This window comes from Eretmochelys imbricata, chromosome 1 (assembly GCF_965152235.1).
Source record: "Eretmochelys imbricata isolate rEreImb1 chromosome 1, rEreImb1.hap1, whole genome shotgun sequence".
Taxonomy (NCBI): Eukaryota; Metazoa; Chordata; order Testudines; family Cheloniidae; genus Eretmochelys; species Eretmochelys imbricata.
In genome coordinates, this window is record NC_135572.1 from 61866020 (window position 1) to 61884230 (window position 18211).

Below are 18211 nucleotides of genomic sequence, written 5' to 3' on the forward strand. Positions count from 1 at the left end.
GAAGAAAAATGACCATTTCCCATCCTAAAGCACACCATGATCTGACCAGTAATTGAAGATGACATGCAGAGGATGAGGGGGAGCGCTTGTGCCCAATTTTTACTTCCTTAGGATAGATAAAGGAGGCATGTAAAGGTATATCAATTTTTTTTTTTACTTTTTTAAAAACATACAATTCAGGCCCCATCTACATAGAACCACTGACATATCACAAAAGACAAGAGCAACTGAGAAGATATGCAAAAAGAAAAGGAGTACCAATGGCACCTTAGAGACTAACCAATTTATTTGAGCATAAGCTTTTGTGAGCTACAGCTCACTTCATCAGATGCAGAGATGAGATTTTAGACATGTTTAAAACTGTGGCGTTTAAGCTCAATATAAAATGAACACTTTGGAGAAACTGTCATTGTTAAATATTCAACACCCCTCTCCTTCAAAATAAGTGTGAGATCTCATATTAACTAGTCTACCAGCTCTTTATATCTAGTATGAGAATCATCTGAGCCCAGCACTAATCAACTTTCAGGATTTCTCTCCAGCCACTGCAGGAGTTCAGGGACAGATGGTAGTTTGGGAAGCAGCCCCAGATTACTGCCTCTGTTCACAGTGCAAGAGTGAAGTTTCCAGGTGTGGGTTGGTTGGGAATTTGCTGTATCCCTCACTACTCAACTGTCAATGGGCACTGTCCCAGACTTCTGGGAATGTAGTTTAGAACCCATCAAGCCAGGCTAGCCATGCTGACCATCCGGCTGTCTCTCTCCCAGAGCCAGGGAAGTGAATACCATCTATTTGGGATTTACTTGCATTTTGGGTCCTGGGAAGGGAAGCTTGTTTGAACTGTGCCACAATACCCTCTAGGGGAGAGACTATCATACCAGAAGAGAAAGTGAGGTGACGTTTGTTTGACTACAAGTCCACAGGCTTGGCTTTTTTATTTAATTCTGTCTACAAACACCCATCCTCCAGCAAAACCAAGAAAGAGCAGACTTTGTGGTAAAGAATAAGAAGTTTGACACCATTTTATAACACCTGCTGTTTGCACCCTCATCCCTCCTTTCCCCCAAACCTCACATTTCCTCTCCTTTGGCCAGCTCCTTACTTTTATCCTCTTGCTCCTCACCAACTCCCTGTCTTGATGTTTTCTTCCAACTCACTTGTTAGATAAGTGAACTTAGACTGTAAACTCTACAGGGCAGGGATTATTTCTTTTCTAAATTCTTTGAAGTGCCTAGCATGCTCAAGCACAAGATAAATGAAAAGGTGGGCAGAGAAACTTACTTTTCCTCTGCACAATCCCTTTCAGACAGGATTCTGCAGTTACAGTTCAGAAGCTACTTGATTATCATTGATTGTTTATACTGCAATGGCACCCAAAATGAGCCAGATATTTTAGACCATAAACTCTACAGGACAGGGATTTGTCTTGCTCTGTAGGTGGAAAGCAAGATCTACTGTATTAAAAAGTTATTTCAGTGGGCTTTGGATCAGGTCATCAGTTAGAATCCTTCAGATGCCAATGCACTATAAATACAAGATAGATCAGTGCCATTTCAGTTTTTACAAACCTGGGTATGGAATTCTGAAGAAATAGAAGATCCTATGGAACAGCTGTTATCTTCAGTATACTGTGTAGGCTTCCTAAAACCAGGTGGCAAAGCTGGACCTATAACAGGCCTCAAAGAAAAAAAAAGAATTATTTCCTTTCCCTAATTAAAAAAAAGAATCAGCATGAAAAGCACATTTAAGTAACAACTTTTTATTGTTTGCAGCAAGAATCAATATTTGAACAGTTCAGTAAAGTGGTAAAGTTGAATGTGTATTCTCTTGTAAAGTCACATTTTCATTGATAGTCATACATTTTCATCTTTCTATGTATTACATACACAAGGGGGATATCAACTTGAAAAATCACACTTCCATCTCCATGTTCCAGATTTTTAAAGTTATCACTTAAAAAAAAACCAAACAAACCACAAGCAGGTACTGTCTTTATTAAATACGTTCCATCTGCTTATCAATATGACCTCCACTATCCACGTTTTTGTGCAATCAAAAATAGCTCATTAAAGTTTAAGGCCAGAAGGGACCAGCAAATCACCAAGTCTGACCTCCTGTATATTCACAGGCCAACAACATTACCCAGCACCCACACACTAAACTCAACAACCAAAATTAGACTAGAGGATCCTTAGACTATTATGTGCCACAGGCAGAGAACAGGAGGGACTGAGGTGCACCACTGCTTGAGGCCCCTTTTATGGCAGGGAAATGATTAAATGAGATATACCCAGATAATCCTGTCAAATGACTCGCACAAGGTGCAAACCCCCAACATCACTGACAGTCTGACCCGGGGGGGGGGAGGGGGAATTCCTTCCTGACCCTGCATATGATGATCCGTTAGACCATAGGTGCTGACTGTTTTTGCCTGTGGGTGCTTTTGAAGAAAAACAGAGAGAGAGAGACAGAGAGAGTGTGTGGGGGGGTGCTCTGCCAGTTTTGGGAGAAGGCTATTTTCAGCATATTTACACATTTCTTTATTCTAGTTATTGAATAGGTCTATCATTGGTATCTTTACTATTTGAATAATGATTAAATTATTATGAACTACATAATTACATTATAATGAATTACAATATATTAAGATCATTGCAATCACCTTCAAGCTGTCTTCACTAACATCCCAGTTTAAAGACATTATGTCTCACTGGAGCTTTCTGGATGAAACTGTCAGCAATCTTATTTACATCTAGGTTCCCTGTTATTACTGAATTGCACATTAAGGACAGCTACATTATTCAGTTGTATCTGTCCCATTGATGACTGGAGATAAGTTTTAAGTCTTCTGAAGCAGGAAAATGAGCATTCCACAGTTCAGAATGATACAGGCACAGTGAAAAGGATTCTTATGAATTGGCAGTACTCTGGAAAGATAGTGCTTCCAGAGTACAGCAAATGACTCCAAGATGTGTCTCTTGATTTATGCACCATCATTTTTTATGTATTGTTGGGTTTCTATTTTGCCATGTGCATTATTTTGCATTTAACATTGAATTTCATCTGCCATTTTGTTACCAAATCACCCAGTTTTGTGAGATCCCTTGTAACTCTTTGCAGACTGTTTTGGACTTATCTTGAATAATTTTGTATCATCTGCAAACTTTGTCACCTCACTGTTTACCCCTTTTTGCAGAGCATTTATGAATATGCTGAACAGCACTGATCCCAGACCAGTACAAGCCCCTTGGGGGACACCACTATTTACTTCTCTCCATTCTGAAAATGGACCATTTATTCCTCCCCTTTGTTTCCTATCTTTTAACTGGAGTGCCTGGGAATGTCTTCAGGATCATCTGAGGATCCTTAATGTAATGACAAGCCTTTTGTTATTGTAATCACCCTGTCTCTGTTTATAAACAAACTGCCTGCCCCAAGAGCAGAAGTTGTTAGCAGCACAGAACTCATCACATTCCACACTGAAGCTCTGACTCCTGGGAACTGAGCACCCACTAGCTTTTTTTTCCATGGGTGCTTGAGTCCCAAAGCACCTACGGAGTCAGGGTCTATGCATAAGACCAGGGGTGGGCAAACTTTTCGGCCCAAGGGCCACATCGGGGTTGCGAAACAGTATGGAGGATCGGGTAGGGAAGGCTGTGCCTCTGGAAACAGCCTGCCCCTACCCCCCCGCCCCCTCCCACTTCCCATCCCCTGACTGTCCCCCTCAGAACTCCCCGGCTCCTTGTCCCGGGACCCCCCGCCCCTAACCGTCCCCCCGCTCCAGGACCCCACCCCCTATCCAACCCCCCCTGTCCCCTGACTGCCCCGACCTCTATCCACACCTCCACCCCCTGACAGGCCCTCTCAACCCATCCAGCCCCCCCCACTCCTTGTCCCCTGACTGCCCCCTCCTGAGACCCCACCCCCTATCCACCCCCCCTGCTCCCTGTCTCCTGACCGCCCCCCCTCCGAACCTCCGTCCCCTGACTGCCCCGCAGGACCCCCCCCCCCTTACCATGTCGCAGCGGAAGGACAGGCTTATTGGAAAGCCTGGGAGGTGGCTGCGGGAGAGGGGGGACAGTGTGGGAGGGGAGGGGAGCTCAGGGGCCGGGCAAGCCACTCCCGCGGGCCGGTCCCACAGGCCTGATGTGGCCCATGGGACCATCTCTGCGTTAGACCCTCAACATGTTAGTAAGAGCCAGCCAGCCAAGCACCTGAGAGAAAATGCTCAGTGACACTTCAGAGTCCTGGCCCCCCACACCCAATGTCCCATCTCCAGTTGTGGCCATTCCTGATGCTTCAAAGGAGATTTAAAAAAACAAAAAAAAACCCACAACCCAGAAGACACTGGGGGGAAAAATAATACCTTCCTAACTCCTGCAGATGGCTGGCTGAAACCCTAAACATAAGATTTTAGGAACAGAGGAAATGAGCCCCAGTGCCATTGAATTATGCTTTTATTAAATCTGGTATAATCTAATCAATCAAGCCTTGCAGCAGTGATGCTATTGCCAAGACTTCAAGCAAAACAAACAAAATCGTACCAGACCTATAGTCAGAGGATTACATCTACTAACAAAAAGGAGATAGAACAAGGGGCGTATGTGTAAACAGGGGGCACCTGCAAGGTTCAGGGGCAATCCTCCCCCTAGAAGCCAGCCTGCTGTAGCAGGAGTGCTAGGAGGGGAAGGGTGCCGATAATTCTACTGTGGCACTGCCCTTAGCTAGAGAGCTCCATCTTTCATTGCAGCCTCTGGCTTACAAGTGTCTGCTAAATGTGAAGCTCCACCCCCATCTAGCTGCTGGAAGAGAGAAGCAGCTTTTTGGCTTCTCTTCTGCTTTCTCACGACTAAGGCAGTCTCCACAAAGGAAGGCTTTTTGGTATAACCGAAGTGTGAATTTAAAACAAACACATCTATACTGGCGGTACCCCTTATTTTGGCGGAAGAGTGCCTTTCTCGGTTTAGCTTACGTTGCTCGGGGAGGGGTGTCCGCCAAACAAGAGAAAGCTACTCTGGCTACGACACTGTAGCCGGAGTGTGATTGTGAGTGCGGGTAGACAGACCTGTGCTAGCTCAGGCAGATCTAGCACACTAAGTCACGGGGATGTTGCCACACTGACAGCGGCTTGGGCTAGCTGCCTGAGTCCAAGCCTGCCGAAGCCCTTAGTCCAAGCTTGGGTGGTTAGCCCTAGCTGCTGCCCATGCTGCAGTGTCTGCTCTGCAATTTTTAGCACGCTAGCTGAGGCAGAGTTAGCATGAGTCTGTCTACCCGTGCTGAGAATCACACCCCAGCTGCAGTGCAGATGTTCCCTCATAGTCCAGAGTAGGTATCTATGCTGGGGGTTATACCTGTATAACCCATAAAACTTCCCCATGTCGACAAAGCCAGAGAGAGGGGCAGGCCTCCGCTACTCTACCCCCTCCCACCTTGTAGGCTGTTCCAAGGAGTGGGTAGGAAAATGGTTTTCAATATTCTACACGTCCCACAGCCTCCATTTCTGTGGTGTCTTCTGTATGAAGAACTCTGCTGCTGCTGATGCTCAGGGCTTTCCTCAGCAGCATGGAGCGGACATGATTTTTGACAGCTTCCTGGCTGCCCAGATCATCTCGAACAGCAAGTGCGAATCTGAGTGAAATCTTGTTAATACGCTCTTCTGTTTGGCACAGCTTTGCTGTTTTTCTACAGACTCAGGCAGAAAACAGGGCTGCTGTTTACTTTTTGCACATATGCAGAAGATTATTTTTAGAAATATAAGGGCAGGAAACAATATTTTTTAAAATGAAATTTTAAGTTATGCAAAAAATCGATGCATCGAGGACCCCCTACTTGCCTGAGAGTTTCCCCATTAGTCACTGGATTTTTCAAGCCATAGCTATTATTATGGTTGAAAATGCACTCTCTTTTCCAATCCTATTTTTCTGAGGCTTAATTTCTTCAAAATTTGTACATTTGGGGCTAAAACGTCTTATGTTTGTTTTCAACTCTGATTTTAATTTTTTTCCGAAAATATTCACAAGTTGAATTTTCATATTATAATTTCGTTAGAGGGGGATATTCTTTTCAAAACTAAAGAAAATGGTTCATTTATATTTTGTACTTGACTAACTCAAAAAAGGTGTTTTAAAAGCTGAAAATTGTCATATATACAGTGCTCAATTAAGAATATATGCTTTGACAAATTTGAAAGATGTGTCTGAGAAATAAAGATGTTCAAAAGGAGTGGGGGATATATTATACAAGGCATAAACAGTACATCCACACACACTTATGAGCCAATCATACATTGGGATATCCATGCACTGAAATCAACATGCATCATTTTGTTTCAGAAATTATGGACTAGATTGAGCAGATTGTAATCTGACCAGAATAAGGGGCACTGTGTTGTTTTGTTGCCCCTGGAACAGCCCAGGAGGGAGACTGCAACTAGGCATCACAATCTCCTTCCCACTCTCCCCACTGATCTGGGGAGGGAGTAAATGGCATCAGATCTATACCAGTCACATCATGTGCTCCCCAATGTGCCAGCATAGTTACCCTGCCAGTGCACTGGGGAGCGGTAGAAGAGAGACAAGGCTCTGCCTGGTCCATGCCCTTTTCACACATTTGCTCAAAAAGGGGAGATGGTAGCTCTGCAAAGTCTGTTTCTCTCAAGATGCAAGGGGATCCCTTTAATGCCCCTTTGCTCCCTTGTGCCAGCACACAGGATGGGGCACAATCTGGCCCCATATGTTCAGTTAATGCACATTAGCCCTAACTGTGCTTTGTTTAATTTGACCATTTAGAAGCAAGTCACTAAAGAAAAAAAAAATCTGGGAGGGGAGGGGACTAAAAGACTTTAAAACACTCTTAATACAGTATATCCTGCTTAATAGCAATCCTGATACTAGTAACTTTTGGTTACTGGCAAGATTTTGCTGGTAATCGATCCTATTCCATTAACATCAATGTAAATGGAATTTGGAGATTGGCAACAGCATGCTGCTTATTAGGAATCTTTCTTTTTCTTTTTTTTAAAAAAACAACTGCACATAGGTTTGCGGGCTGCAGTCGGGGAAGGAACCGCTGGGATGTGCTGTGTACACCCTGCATACAGGCTTGCACGTGCTTCCCTGGCTGCAAGCCTGGATAACTGTCTGTGGCAGGTGCTCAGTCCATCCCAGTACTTCCTTCTGGGACAGCTGCCTGGCAAATCAGCCTGTTCACATGGACCACACAGGAGGTAAGTGGCTGTGGACTGGCACGTGAGGATGTGGTCAGGGGAACAGTGGAGAGGGGAAATGCAGCACAGATGTCGGAGCTGCATGGTACTGCTCCCTGAACTCTCCAGGCTGTGCCCTGCTGGGGGTATGCACTGTTGAAGGAAGGAAGTGCTGGGACATACTGAGCCCCAACCTTTGGAGGGTTCAGGGAGAGGTATGGTGCAGCCCCAAGGGTCACCAGCATCTCTGATCCCCAGAGAAAGCCCCAGCATCCAGACTGCAGCTTCCATCCCTGCTGCTGCCCTGCCTGTAGCCAGGCTTACAGGACTGCGGCCAGGAAAGGCATGTCCAAGCACTTCTTTCCCTGGGTGCTACCTCAGAAACCTGCCTTTCACTTATTAGCAACTGACAGTAATACAGTACCAACTTTTTGCTGGCAACCAAGGGATTGCTAGTAAGCGGAATCTACTTTATGTCAGAAAGTAGAAGTGAAAAGTGCACAGTTCATTGCTCTTTAGTGCACCTTTAAATGGCTGCCTTTCCCCCTCTGGGCCCAATCCTGCTAGCCATGTTCACATGAGTAGTCCCGTCGACATCAAGAGGACTAACTGTGTAAAGCTTTCAGGAGCAGACCCTTTGGCTGTTTTATTAGAGATCCTATTTTTATATGGCTGAAAGAATGTCTCTTGTCCAATGAAACATGTTTTCAGTATTATTTGTGCTGTGGTAGTACCCAGGACCCCACCGTGCAGGGTGCTGGTTCGCATTTACTTGCATTTATACAATAATAACCGGGAGAAGAAGGGTAACAGTCACAGAGTTGTTATTGATGTGCACAACTAGATGGTCCCAAATAATCTAAAGATAAAAAAAAAACAAATAAATAATAAAATCAGCTTTCCCCAGCTGCTGTCCCACCTAGCCATTGTTTGGCTGACTTCCTTTATGTGTGACAGCAGAAATCGTTCCTTGAGGAGGGATTTGAAGGATGAGAGGGTAATGGTCTTTATAATGAAAGCAAGCGCTGAGGTACCATATGTTACCCTGAAATAATTATACCAGCTATTTATACTACTTTTAACTACACATTTGGAGACAGTTTTATTGCATTAAAGATGTGGAAGCTCTGGTATAACTTCGCCTGCCAGACACTCACCAAGCTGCTGTTTTGAGTCCATGTGCTTTTAAGCTTCCTGAGTCTAAGCAGAGTCCAGGCACTGCCTTTGGATCACTGGCCACATTCTGGATGTGCAGATCTTCCAGCTTACACTACCTCCTGAAAGTTCAACTGCCTACACCCTATGTTTTGTGCCAGCTCCCCCAGGTTCTCCAGTATCTTAAGCATAGCCTTTCCCAGAGTGCCAACTTTGAGGGAAATCTAGTTTACATTCACCTCTCTAGGGATACGATAGTTGAAACACACAATGCACAGGCTTTGAAAAAGTTCTCAAACTAGTCACTCTTTACTACAGACAGCACAAAACAATACAACATCTGCACACCATCCCTGCCTCAGTTTCCTCACCTCTCTTGAGCATTCTTTGGGATTTGGCTCAGTATTTGTTTCTGGAGTTTGGGATCCTTCCTCTCTCCCTGCTCTCCTGCACATGGCTTCTCCTTTGGAGCATGGAATCTCTCTGATCTCTTCTCCCTCTCTTTCCTCCAGCCAGCCTCCGTTGACTTGGCTGGTTCTACAGTCAAAGGTCCCCTTTGCTACAAAAACAAGTTCTGTTTGTTCCCCTTTCCTGCCCAAGCTTCTCCTTGTGTCTGACTCCCTCTGAGTATTTAAAGGTATTACCACCTGGTTTCTTTGGTTTCCTGTTAAGGGATTTTTCCACTCTTCAAACCTTCTTCCCCTCACACAACCTAGGCAGAATTAGTTCTCACAGCTCAGACACGGTCAGGTGCCACAGGTCTCAAAGCCAGGCCTGCAGGGCTGTTGAGCAGCAGCCTTATCTTCTGTGCCATTGAGCTAGAAGGGCAGACAACAGAACTGCTGCTAATACCTCATCACAGAAGCTACACCCACTGACTCACCATGGTCAGATGGCTAACAGCCGATTGGACACCACCGGGTACAAGACTTCCTGTCCCATTCCTTGTCTGAGCAACTAGTCATTAGGCCTGTTGATGCGCAGACCACTGACACCAGGTCCCTGCTTCCTCACCTGGTTCCTGCTATCTACCATGCCTTGTTCCTGTTGCCTGCTTCCTTGCCCTGACCCAGTTGCAGACTCTGATTTTGACCCTTGGCGTGGCTTCTGACTTCTGGTGTGATCACAACCCTGTCTCTGCTGCTAGCTCCAACCACTAGGTCACACAGCTCAGGTTTTGGGCTCTGCCAAGCACCATCCTTAACATACCCATTGCTCAGCCAGAGTTCAGTTGTTAAAGTTAATGATTTATTTTATCTGTTCTGTAATTTCTTCCAGACGGGTGTGTTTATGAGAGTGAGAGAGATGTCATGGACCCTGGCAGCCCATGGTAGACCTACTTCACGTTGCAGCACTCAATGATACAATATCATAAAATTAACCAAAATTTATACATTGTACACAGAGAGTTTCCCCAAATCATCTCAACAGATTTAAACCTGGAAGAGAGACAGTTGTATTTCTTAATATATAGAAATTCTCTCTCAATAAAAGTTCTCAGATTTGAGAGACACTTTCAACTACGGAATTTCTTGCAGACACTAATGCTACAACCAGAACTGTTCAGCAACAGACTGGCTCATCTTCCTAACAATGACATTATTTCTGACAGGTAAATATTGGATCATTTTATCTACTAACTCTTTATAGCACTGAGGAAGCAAACAGCACGGATGTCAAAAGCAAATCTGCAAGGAAGTTTCTGCTGAACACTTTATCTAACAACATTCTCTTGAAAGTAGTGATTTCTGTACAGAATATCATTTTGGATTACACTGGAAAGAGCTGAGATTGATGTGAAGATTAGGAGGCTGTCAGATACAGTTAAATTCTGAAAGGAAAATTAACAACTATCTTTCTCCAATAGGTATTTTATAATTGTGTGTGGTTGAATGGGCTTAGTTTCTGACAAAGAGGCTATAAACAATGCTGATTTAGTAAAATATGATTTTAACAAACATACACCATTCAGCATTGTTTACATGAAGAAAACTAATGATCCCAATGTATTAACAAAACCACCATTGCAATAATATAACCGTATTATATGACATAGGAACAAATTAACACCTCAGTCCTGCAATGAGTTCCATGCAGGTGGGCCCCCGCACCTGAGGAGTTCATAGAGTTTGGGCCTAATACCTATAAAATCTTCAAAAAAAAATATTGAAAAAAACCACAAGCGTACACCATACAACAGTTTGCCTGACTAACACGCATAGCATACTCTTTTTGAGCTTTATCTTAGAAGGTGGGAGAAATTTGATATTCAAAATATGATTAGACAGTTCATATACAATTTTCCTCTTCTCTCGGACTTTCCAGAGGGTACATGGGGAATTTTGTACTCAAATTACAAAGGAACACTGCTATGTGGAAGAAGGAATTCTAATCACATAAATCTTAAGTGTAACTAAGGTGTTCACTGATAGAGTCACAAAATATTTTATTGAAAATAATTATGTTTTAACAAGAGGAGCCTGAACACTATTCCGCTTTAATTACCTCTCTGGGGAATCATCCTGCTTTTTAAACCCAGGAGGAAGAGCAGGTCCAAAAAAGCCATCATCGTCATCTTCCCGAGCTCTTTTCTGTTTTCTACAAATACAGTGATTGAGCTTAATAATTACTCTGACATAGATGGCAATTATCTATACTTCAAAGGAAAAAAAATAAAATGATTTCCAAAAGTCTTACATTATGTACTATCTTGCTGTTACCATGGAAACACAGCATAAGAATCTGAAAATTTGGAGCAATTAAATATTTGTTAGCATAAACATCATTCTTACACTACAGTGACATTTTAAAAAAAAATGTTATTGGTGTGCAGAAAGAGAAAATCAAATAGTAAAACACGGTAATGCTGTTTTGCATGCATAAAGTAGTTTTAACACCAGCATATTTCTTGCTACATTTTTACCATCATTCTATACATTTTGACTAGTACTTTTCCAAATCGAATTTTAGATCGAACAATCAGTAAATAAAACCCTGGGGAGAAAGTGGGGAGTATTTACAGTAACGATCATTACATGGAAATCGTATAATGCCCTCTAAGACTCCAATCCTGCAAACACTTACATGTTCTTAAACTTTGCACATTTGACTAGTCCCATTAAATTTGAGTATGTGCAGTTTGCTGAGATTTGCTATTAAAAAAAAAACAACAACATTTCCACCCTTCAAATCAAAATAATCATATACCCACACTTGTTTAGAGCTTGATCACGCACAGGAATATTTACGCTGATGTCAGTGGGAGTCAGACTGGTCCCTATATACAATATTATGATGACAGGCATGTTACAAATATTTAAGTTAAATAGGTAATAGCCTAAAAAGGAGATAAAAATGTGTAAGATAAACAGACAGAGTTAACATGAACACTGTATCTAGGAGCCCAAACCAGTTCCCACTGAAGTCAATAGAAAGACTCCTATTAACTTGTCAGAGAATCAGAGTTGGATCAGGCCTACTGGGAGTTGAAAATTGTTCACTATGTCATTGGTAAGCTAATTTTCCCTGTGATCATCCATGTGATCTATAACTTTGATGTTATGACAATCTGAGTATTCTTACCATATACCTGTTCCTAAAACAGGTGCAGTATCTCCCATTAGTATGTTTATATTCATGTAGAGTCAAAGGCCACATTTTTCAAGACCTTATGCCTAAAGTTAGAAGAGGCTTAATTTTCAAAGATGCTAAGCACCTCTAGCTATTAACTTCAATGAGATTTGTGGGTGCTTAGAACTTCCGAAAATTGAGCCACTTCCATTTAAGTTCCTAAATATGGATATAGGAGTCTAAGTTTAGGTATACAAGGTTTGAAAATTTTGGCCTTTTTCTTTTTTTAACCTCAAAATTTCATTTCTACCTCCAATACGCTTCTTAATATACATTTATATTAGGAAACACTAATTTCAAAATTGGCAGTCCACTCAAAGTCTACTATAGATGCCATTGCTTATTGCTAGCAAAGATATAGTTTACCAAAATACACTTCCATGAACAGGCCCATCACAGCAACTTTAATATTAGTTATACTAATATTAGTATAACTTAATAAGCTGCTTATTACTTTCTACAGGGCAACTTGCTGTACTTTGGAAACAGAATTCACTCAGTATTAAGTTTTCAGATTTCTAATAAAGTGCCCACCATCCACATCTGTTGTGTATACACACAAATTAAAAGTACAATCTAAAGGTTAAGTGACACGTCAACCTAGATACAAAATTAAAGTGAAATGAACAATTTAGATTGCACTGAACAAGCCAGTCACAGTCTAAGGAGACACACAGATTAGGTAGCCACTATCACCCTGGAAAGGATGAGGGGACAACGTTAGCAGCCTTTATTTTCATGTGTGCTTCTTTTAGTTGCATAATATAGCCCCTTTCTGATTCTGCATCTGGCTAATTCAGTCAACTCATTGTATGAAGTGGTCCAATTTCTGCTTATTTTACCAGTGTAAATTACATGAATGACACACAGACTGACTTGGGTACTGGATCAGTGTCCTGCTCCTCTTCAGAATCTCTATTTGCTTCTCTGAGCAGAGGAGGAGACTTGGGGCCTTCATCACGGTCATGCATTTCTGAGCTTTTTTTGTAGCCAGGAGGCAATACTGGACCTGCAACTAAACATGAAGATTTAGTGTGGATATTTTAATAAACACTTTAAATGAATATTACCACTTTTGGTATCATCAAAATGCATACTTCGCTGGATTTAACTATATTCAAAACAATCCTGTCTCTACATAAGAGTTAACAATGATTTAACAAAGGTCCTGACACAGCCGAGCACATAAGAACAAGCTTTAATAATTTGCTGAATAAAGATTGATTTCTTTGTTGAATTAGGGCCTAAATGAATAATTGATATCACAAGACTGAATGGCTCTGACACTACTGGACTTTTTATAATTTCACAGTGCATTCTGAGGCATAAACGCCACAGGGCCTTTTGAAATTTCAAACACTGATTTTAAAGCAGACAAGAAGGGAAACTTATTTGTCTGGGAAGAGGTACAGTGAACTTTTACTGCAGCCAAAGAATTAGAACAAAAAAAGATCAGGTACAATGAAGTCAAATAAATGAAGGCTGAGAGAAAATGACATCTACAGTTAAAGAGCTGTGACCTTTTAAATTATGCAAAATAAACCAGATCCATCTAGAAGCTCAACTTTTAATTGGTTTCAGAGTAGCAGCTGTGTTAGTCTGTATCTGCAAAAAGAAAAGGAGTATTCGTGGCATCTTAGAGACTAACAAATTTATTTGAGCATAAGCTTTCGTGAGCTACAGCTCGCTTCATTGGATGCATGCAGTGGAAAATACAGTGGGGAGATTTTATATACACAGAGAACATGAAACAATGGGTGCTACCATACACACTGTAATGAGAGTAATCAGGTAAGGTGAAAGATTACCAGCAGGAGAAAAAAAAGAAACCACCTTTTGTAGTGATAATCATAGTGGGCCATTTCCAGCAGTTGACAAGAATGTGTGAGGAACAGTAGAGGGGAAAAATATGCCATGTTTATTCCCCCCCCCCCACTGTTCCTCACACGTTCTTGTCAACTGCTGGAAATGGCTCACCTTGATTGTCACTACAAAAGGTTTTTTTTTCTTCTCTCCTGCTGGTAATCTTTCACCTTACCTGATTACTCTCATTACAGTGTGTATGGTAGCACCCATTGTTTCATGTTCTCTGTGTATATAAAATCTTCCCACTGTATTTTCCACTGTATGCATCCGATGAAGTGAGCTGTAGCTCACGAAAGCTTATGCTCCAATAAATTTGTTGGTCTCTTAGGTTCAACTTTTATTAGGTAAGTCTTAGACAAGGATGAGAAAGATTAAAGGGGACATTACACAACTCATTTCGTCACATAACTAAAACACAAAACAAGAACAATATACAATTTACAGGTTTCAGAGTAACAGCCGTGTTAGTCTGTATTCGCAAAAAGAAAAGGAGTACTTGTGGCACCTTAGAGACTGGTTAGTCTCTAAGGTGCCACAAGTACTTCTTTTCTTTATACAATTTACAAAGCAACCACTGATCTGCCTCTCATCTCAGCTTCTTGTTTGCATGGAAATGAAATGAACCAAGACAACAGATCCATGAGTCCACTTCAATACCAGATATTTCTGGTCAGAGTTGTGCATCCCCTCCACCTTCCAAAAAAATTATAAGACGTGATTATGGAAGACACGGGAAAGAGGCCAAGGATTAATAAGCAACATATTATACCGACTACTGTCAATATGTTATCCATTTTGGTTTGTTTGATCAGTGTAACTGAATGCATGGCCTATTTTTGATCAGTTATTTAAAAATATATATATTTAAGACCCTGAAAGCACCTATGCACATTCTCAACTTTACACAACTTAAATTCAGTGGCATTACACATGTATAAAGTTAAATTTATGTATAAATGTTTGCAGAATCAGAACCTAAACGAGTAAAGTATCCCACAGGTGTGACAGACAATTATAAATGGGGCTGCTAAAGCTACCTATTATTAAGGTTGCCCCAAACTCCCCATTATAAGACCCTGTTTTCAGAGACTTAACACTTTACCAAATATTAACCATTTGGGCTTAAGTTTTCCATGCCTGGTGTCTGTCTCGGGCTGAAATATCTGGAAAATTTCAGCCAAAATGGTTCCGCATTTTCTAAGAACAGGGCTATGGAAAAATACATTGGCAGAATTTTTTAACATGGGCAAAACAATCTTTTCTTTTAACAGATCCTTTGAAGCAGGGAATTAAAATTGGGTGTGAATATGAACTTTGCGTCAAGTAAAAGAAACCTTACTTCTAGCATCTCTTAACTTTTGAATGCTTGATGTTGAAACCTTAATAGTGTCCTTTTAATGTAGTTGTTTAATGTAGTATGTTATATGCAAAAACAATAAGTAGGCATAATGAAGCCAAAAGAATGGATTATTAAATATTTACTGACATACTGCCTTATGAAAATTACACATAACCAAACTGTGCATGTGAAGTAGCAATTCCATTTCATGAATGTTGACATTAATAAATGGTTGTCTTCACTCTTCTGATTTAAGGTATCAAATTAACCCTTTCTGATGGAATTACAAGATTGAAAGTGCACAATTTTGTATGTCATTTTCTCTAAAGAAGGTAGGTTACAGAGTAGCAGCCGTGTTAGTTTGTATCCGTGAAAAGAAAAGGAGTACTTGTGGCACCTGCGAGACTAACAAATTTATTAGAGCTAAGCTTTCGTGAACTACAGCTCACTTCACTGGATGCATACGATGAAGTGAGCTGTAGCTCACGAAAGCTTATGCTCTTATAAATTTGTTAGTCTCTCAGGTGCCGCAAGTACTCCTTTTCTTTCTAAAGAAGGTAGATGCTAAAAAAGAGGTCTAGAAATGAAAATGTCCCTGAGGAAAAGTGAAGGACAAGCTCACACATAAATTCAACTACCAAACAAGTGAAAAAAATACATATTTGAAGAGTTGTTCAGATCAGGTCAAAAGAAAAGAAACATCAAGTATCAGTCCAACAAGAGCAAGGCCCAGGAAGGAGCAGCTGGGAAGTAGTGGCAGCAGTGGCAGGTGTGGAATGCTGACATCCTTATCCCCTAGCAAGTTGCACCAGTTCCTCCCATCAAATATCCTCCCATGTACCACAGATGGACCTTTAAACTAAGAATAAAGTAATATTGTTTAAAAATGGTTAACATAATCTGCCTCCGTATAATAACCTTTTAAGACCATTTTACACATGTTAAGTAACTATTTCAAAATTCTTCTAGAGAATCATCTCATAATACTGAATGAGGTTTAGCTTAAATCCATTTATTTGTGCTGCAGACAAATGTTTTACAGAATTTGTTGCAAAGCCACTTTAGATCTTTCTCAAGGGCATTCCAACAATTATACCAGCATCTTGACTGTTTGCCCAGAGGCTTCTTCAGAACTAGCACAATGTAGATCAGCATAAGCAGCATAAGATAAAGCGCTGTATTTTATATTTGTCCGGTGATTTTATGCATTGCAAAACACATTGGATGTGATTTTCAGAGGGGTAATGTGGGTGCTCAAATATGGTTGTAAGAATACTCATAGACAGAATGAATTAAGTTAAATTGTTTTCAGATACATAGTTAAATTTTGTGCTAAGACATAATTTTAGCATCCTCCCCAAAATAAATGAGTTTAAAATATAGTCCTTTCTTAAGACAAATGCAGCAGTAAATAGTGAAGCATGACAGAGTAATCTACTCTAGGTGAACCAAACCCAAGGTATCTGTGATCTACCACAGATGACAAAATTCAGTTAAAGGACAAGTAAATGCTATGAAACCCTTAAACAGACAAAGTGTAAGGCCAGAAAAAAGTCTAAAAAGTCAGTAGCATTAACAATACCTCCCCAGAAGAGAGAAAATAGTAAATTATATGGCAGCTCTGTGTGTGTAAAACAGCGGTTCTCAATCTGTGGGTCGGGACCACAAAGTGGGTCACGACCCCATTTTAATGGGGTCACCAGGGCTGGCTTAGACTTGCTGGGGCCTGGGGCCAAACCTCAAGCCCCACTGCCCAGGGTTGAAGCTCAACAGCTACAGTCCTGGGCAGTGGGGCTCAAGTTACAGGCACCTGCCTGGGGTTGAAGCCTTTGGGTTTCGGATACCCACCCCCGCCTGGGGCCCAGGTGTCGGGCTTTGTCCTTCCCCCCACACCTGCGGCACCAGGGCTCAGGCGAGCTCAGTTCCTCCCCTCCTGGGGTCATGTAGTAATTTTTGTTGTCAGAAGGGGGTCATGGTGCAACGAAGTTTGAGAAACCCCTGATGTAAAATATCCTAGAACACAACTACAAGAAAACAGAGTGGTTGTGTGTGTTTATCTTTGACAGGCTACATGAAATCATCTGAAAACCAGGGTGCAGCACCAGGCAAGTTGCAATTGTGGCGCTCAGTGTCACAAAGAAAAAAAGAAAAGGAGTACTTGTGGCACCTTAGAGACTAACCAATTTATTTGAGCATGAGCTTTCGTGAGCTACAGCTCACTTCATCGGATGCAGCCGATGAAGTGAGCTGTAGCTCACGAAAGCTCATGCTCAAATAAATTGGTTAGTCTCTAAGGTGCCACAAGTACTCCTTTTCTTTTTGCGAATACAGACTAACACGGCTGTTACTCTGAAAGAAAAAAAGAAATCACTTGCATTAGAGCTCACAGAAAATCAGCGGCTGTGACACGAGCAGCTTGCCTCGGCCTTAGCTGTAGCAGGGCAGGAGCACCCAAGAGAGAGGGGTCACTTTGCCGCACAGCCGCGGTGTTCAACCGCTTTTCCATTTGCGGACCCCGAGAACGTTTCGAAGGGAGGAGCGGACCCCGCCGGCTGGAAACCACCGCAGGAAGCGCCACCCGGCCGGCCGGCCAGCGGGCAAACAGCCCCGTGCGGGGGTTTACTAACGGGTCCCGCGGGGTGGCTCGGCCCCGGCCCGCGCAGGCGGGAGACGGGAGGGCGCGCTGATTCGGCCAGCACCGAGCGGCGCCGGGGCTACCCACTGCCCCCGGCTGGGACCGGACTGAACCGCTCTGAGGAGCCCCCGCCCCACAGCTGTATTCCCGGACGCGCCCAGGTGCCGCTTAAACCCTGGCGCTGGGGCGGCCCGGCCCCCTAACGCGTCCTCACCCTGGCTGAAGTCCTCATCCGGGTCCGCCTCGGCACAGCGGGCAAAGCCCGGGGGCAGCGCCGGCCCCATCAGCTCTCGGGCCATGGCACAACAACGCCGCCGCGGGAGGCGCATGCGTATTGCGTAGCGACCCGTGCGGCCCAGACAAACCCGCCGGCGCACGGGCG

The 18211-nt window shown here is 42.6% G+C and overlaps 1 protein-coding gene across 5 annotated transcripts in view; it reads right to left on the reverse strand.

The window, feature by feature from the left end:
- The window catches only part of GPALPP1 (GPALPP motifs containing 1), a 37695-nt gene extending 19503 nt beyond the window's left edge, over positions 1-18192 (reverse strand). The window contains exons 1-4 of one of the 5 annotated variants that reach the window (XM_077811736.1): positions 18044-18192; positions 12866-13004; positions 10865-10957; positions 1569-1666 (exon numbers count right to left, since the gene is read on the reverse strand). In XM_077811736.1, coding sequence (XP_077667862.1) covers positions 1569-1666; positions 10865-10957; positions 12866-13004; positions 18044-18061 — 348 coding nt within the window. In that variant the 5' untranslated portion in view covers positions 18062-18192. Of the gene's footprint in view, positions 1-1568; positions 1678-10864; positions 10958-11056; positions 11102-12865; positions 13005-18043 lie in introns of those variants that run through there. The other 4 variants (XM_077811723.1, XM_077811751.1, XM_077811743.1 and 1 more) reach the window with 4 other exon arrangements.
- Positions 18193-18211: the final 19 nt, after the last annotated feature.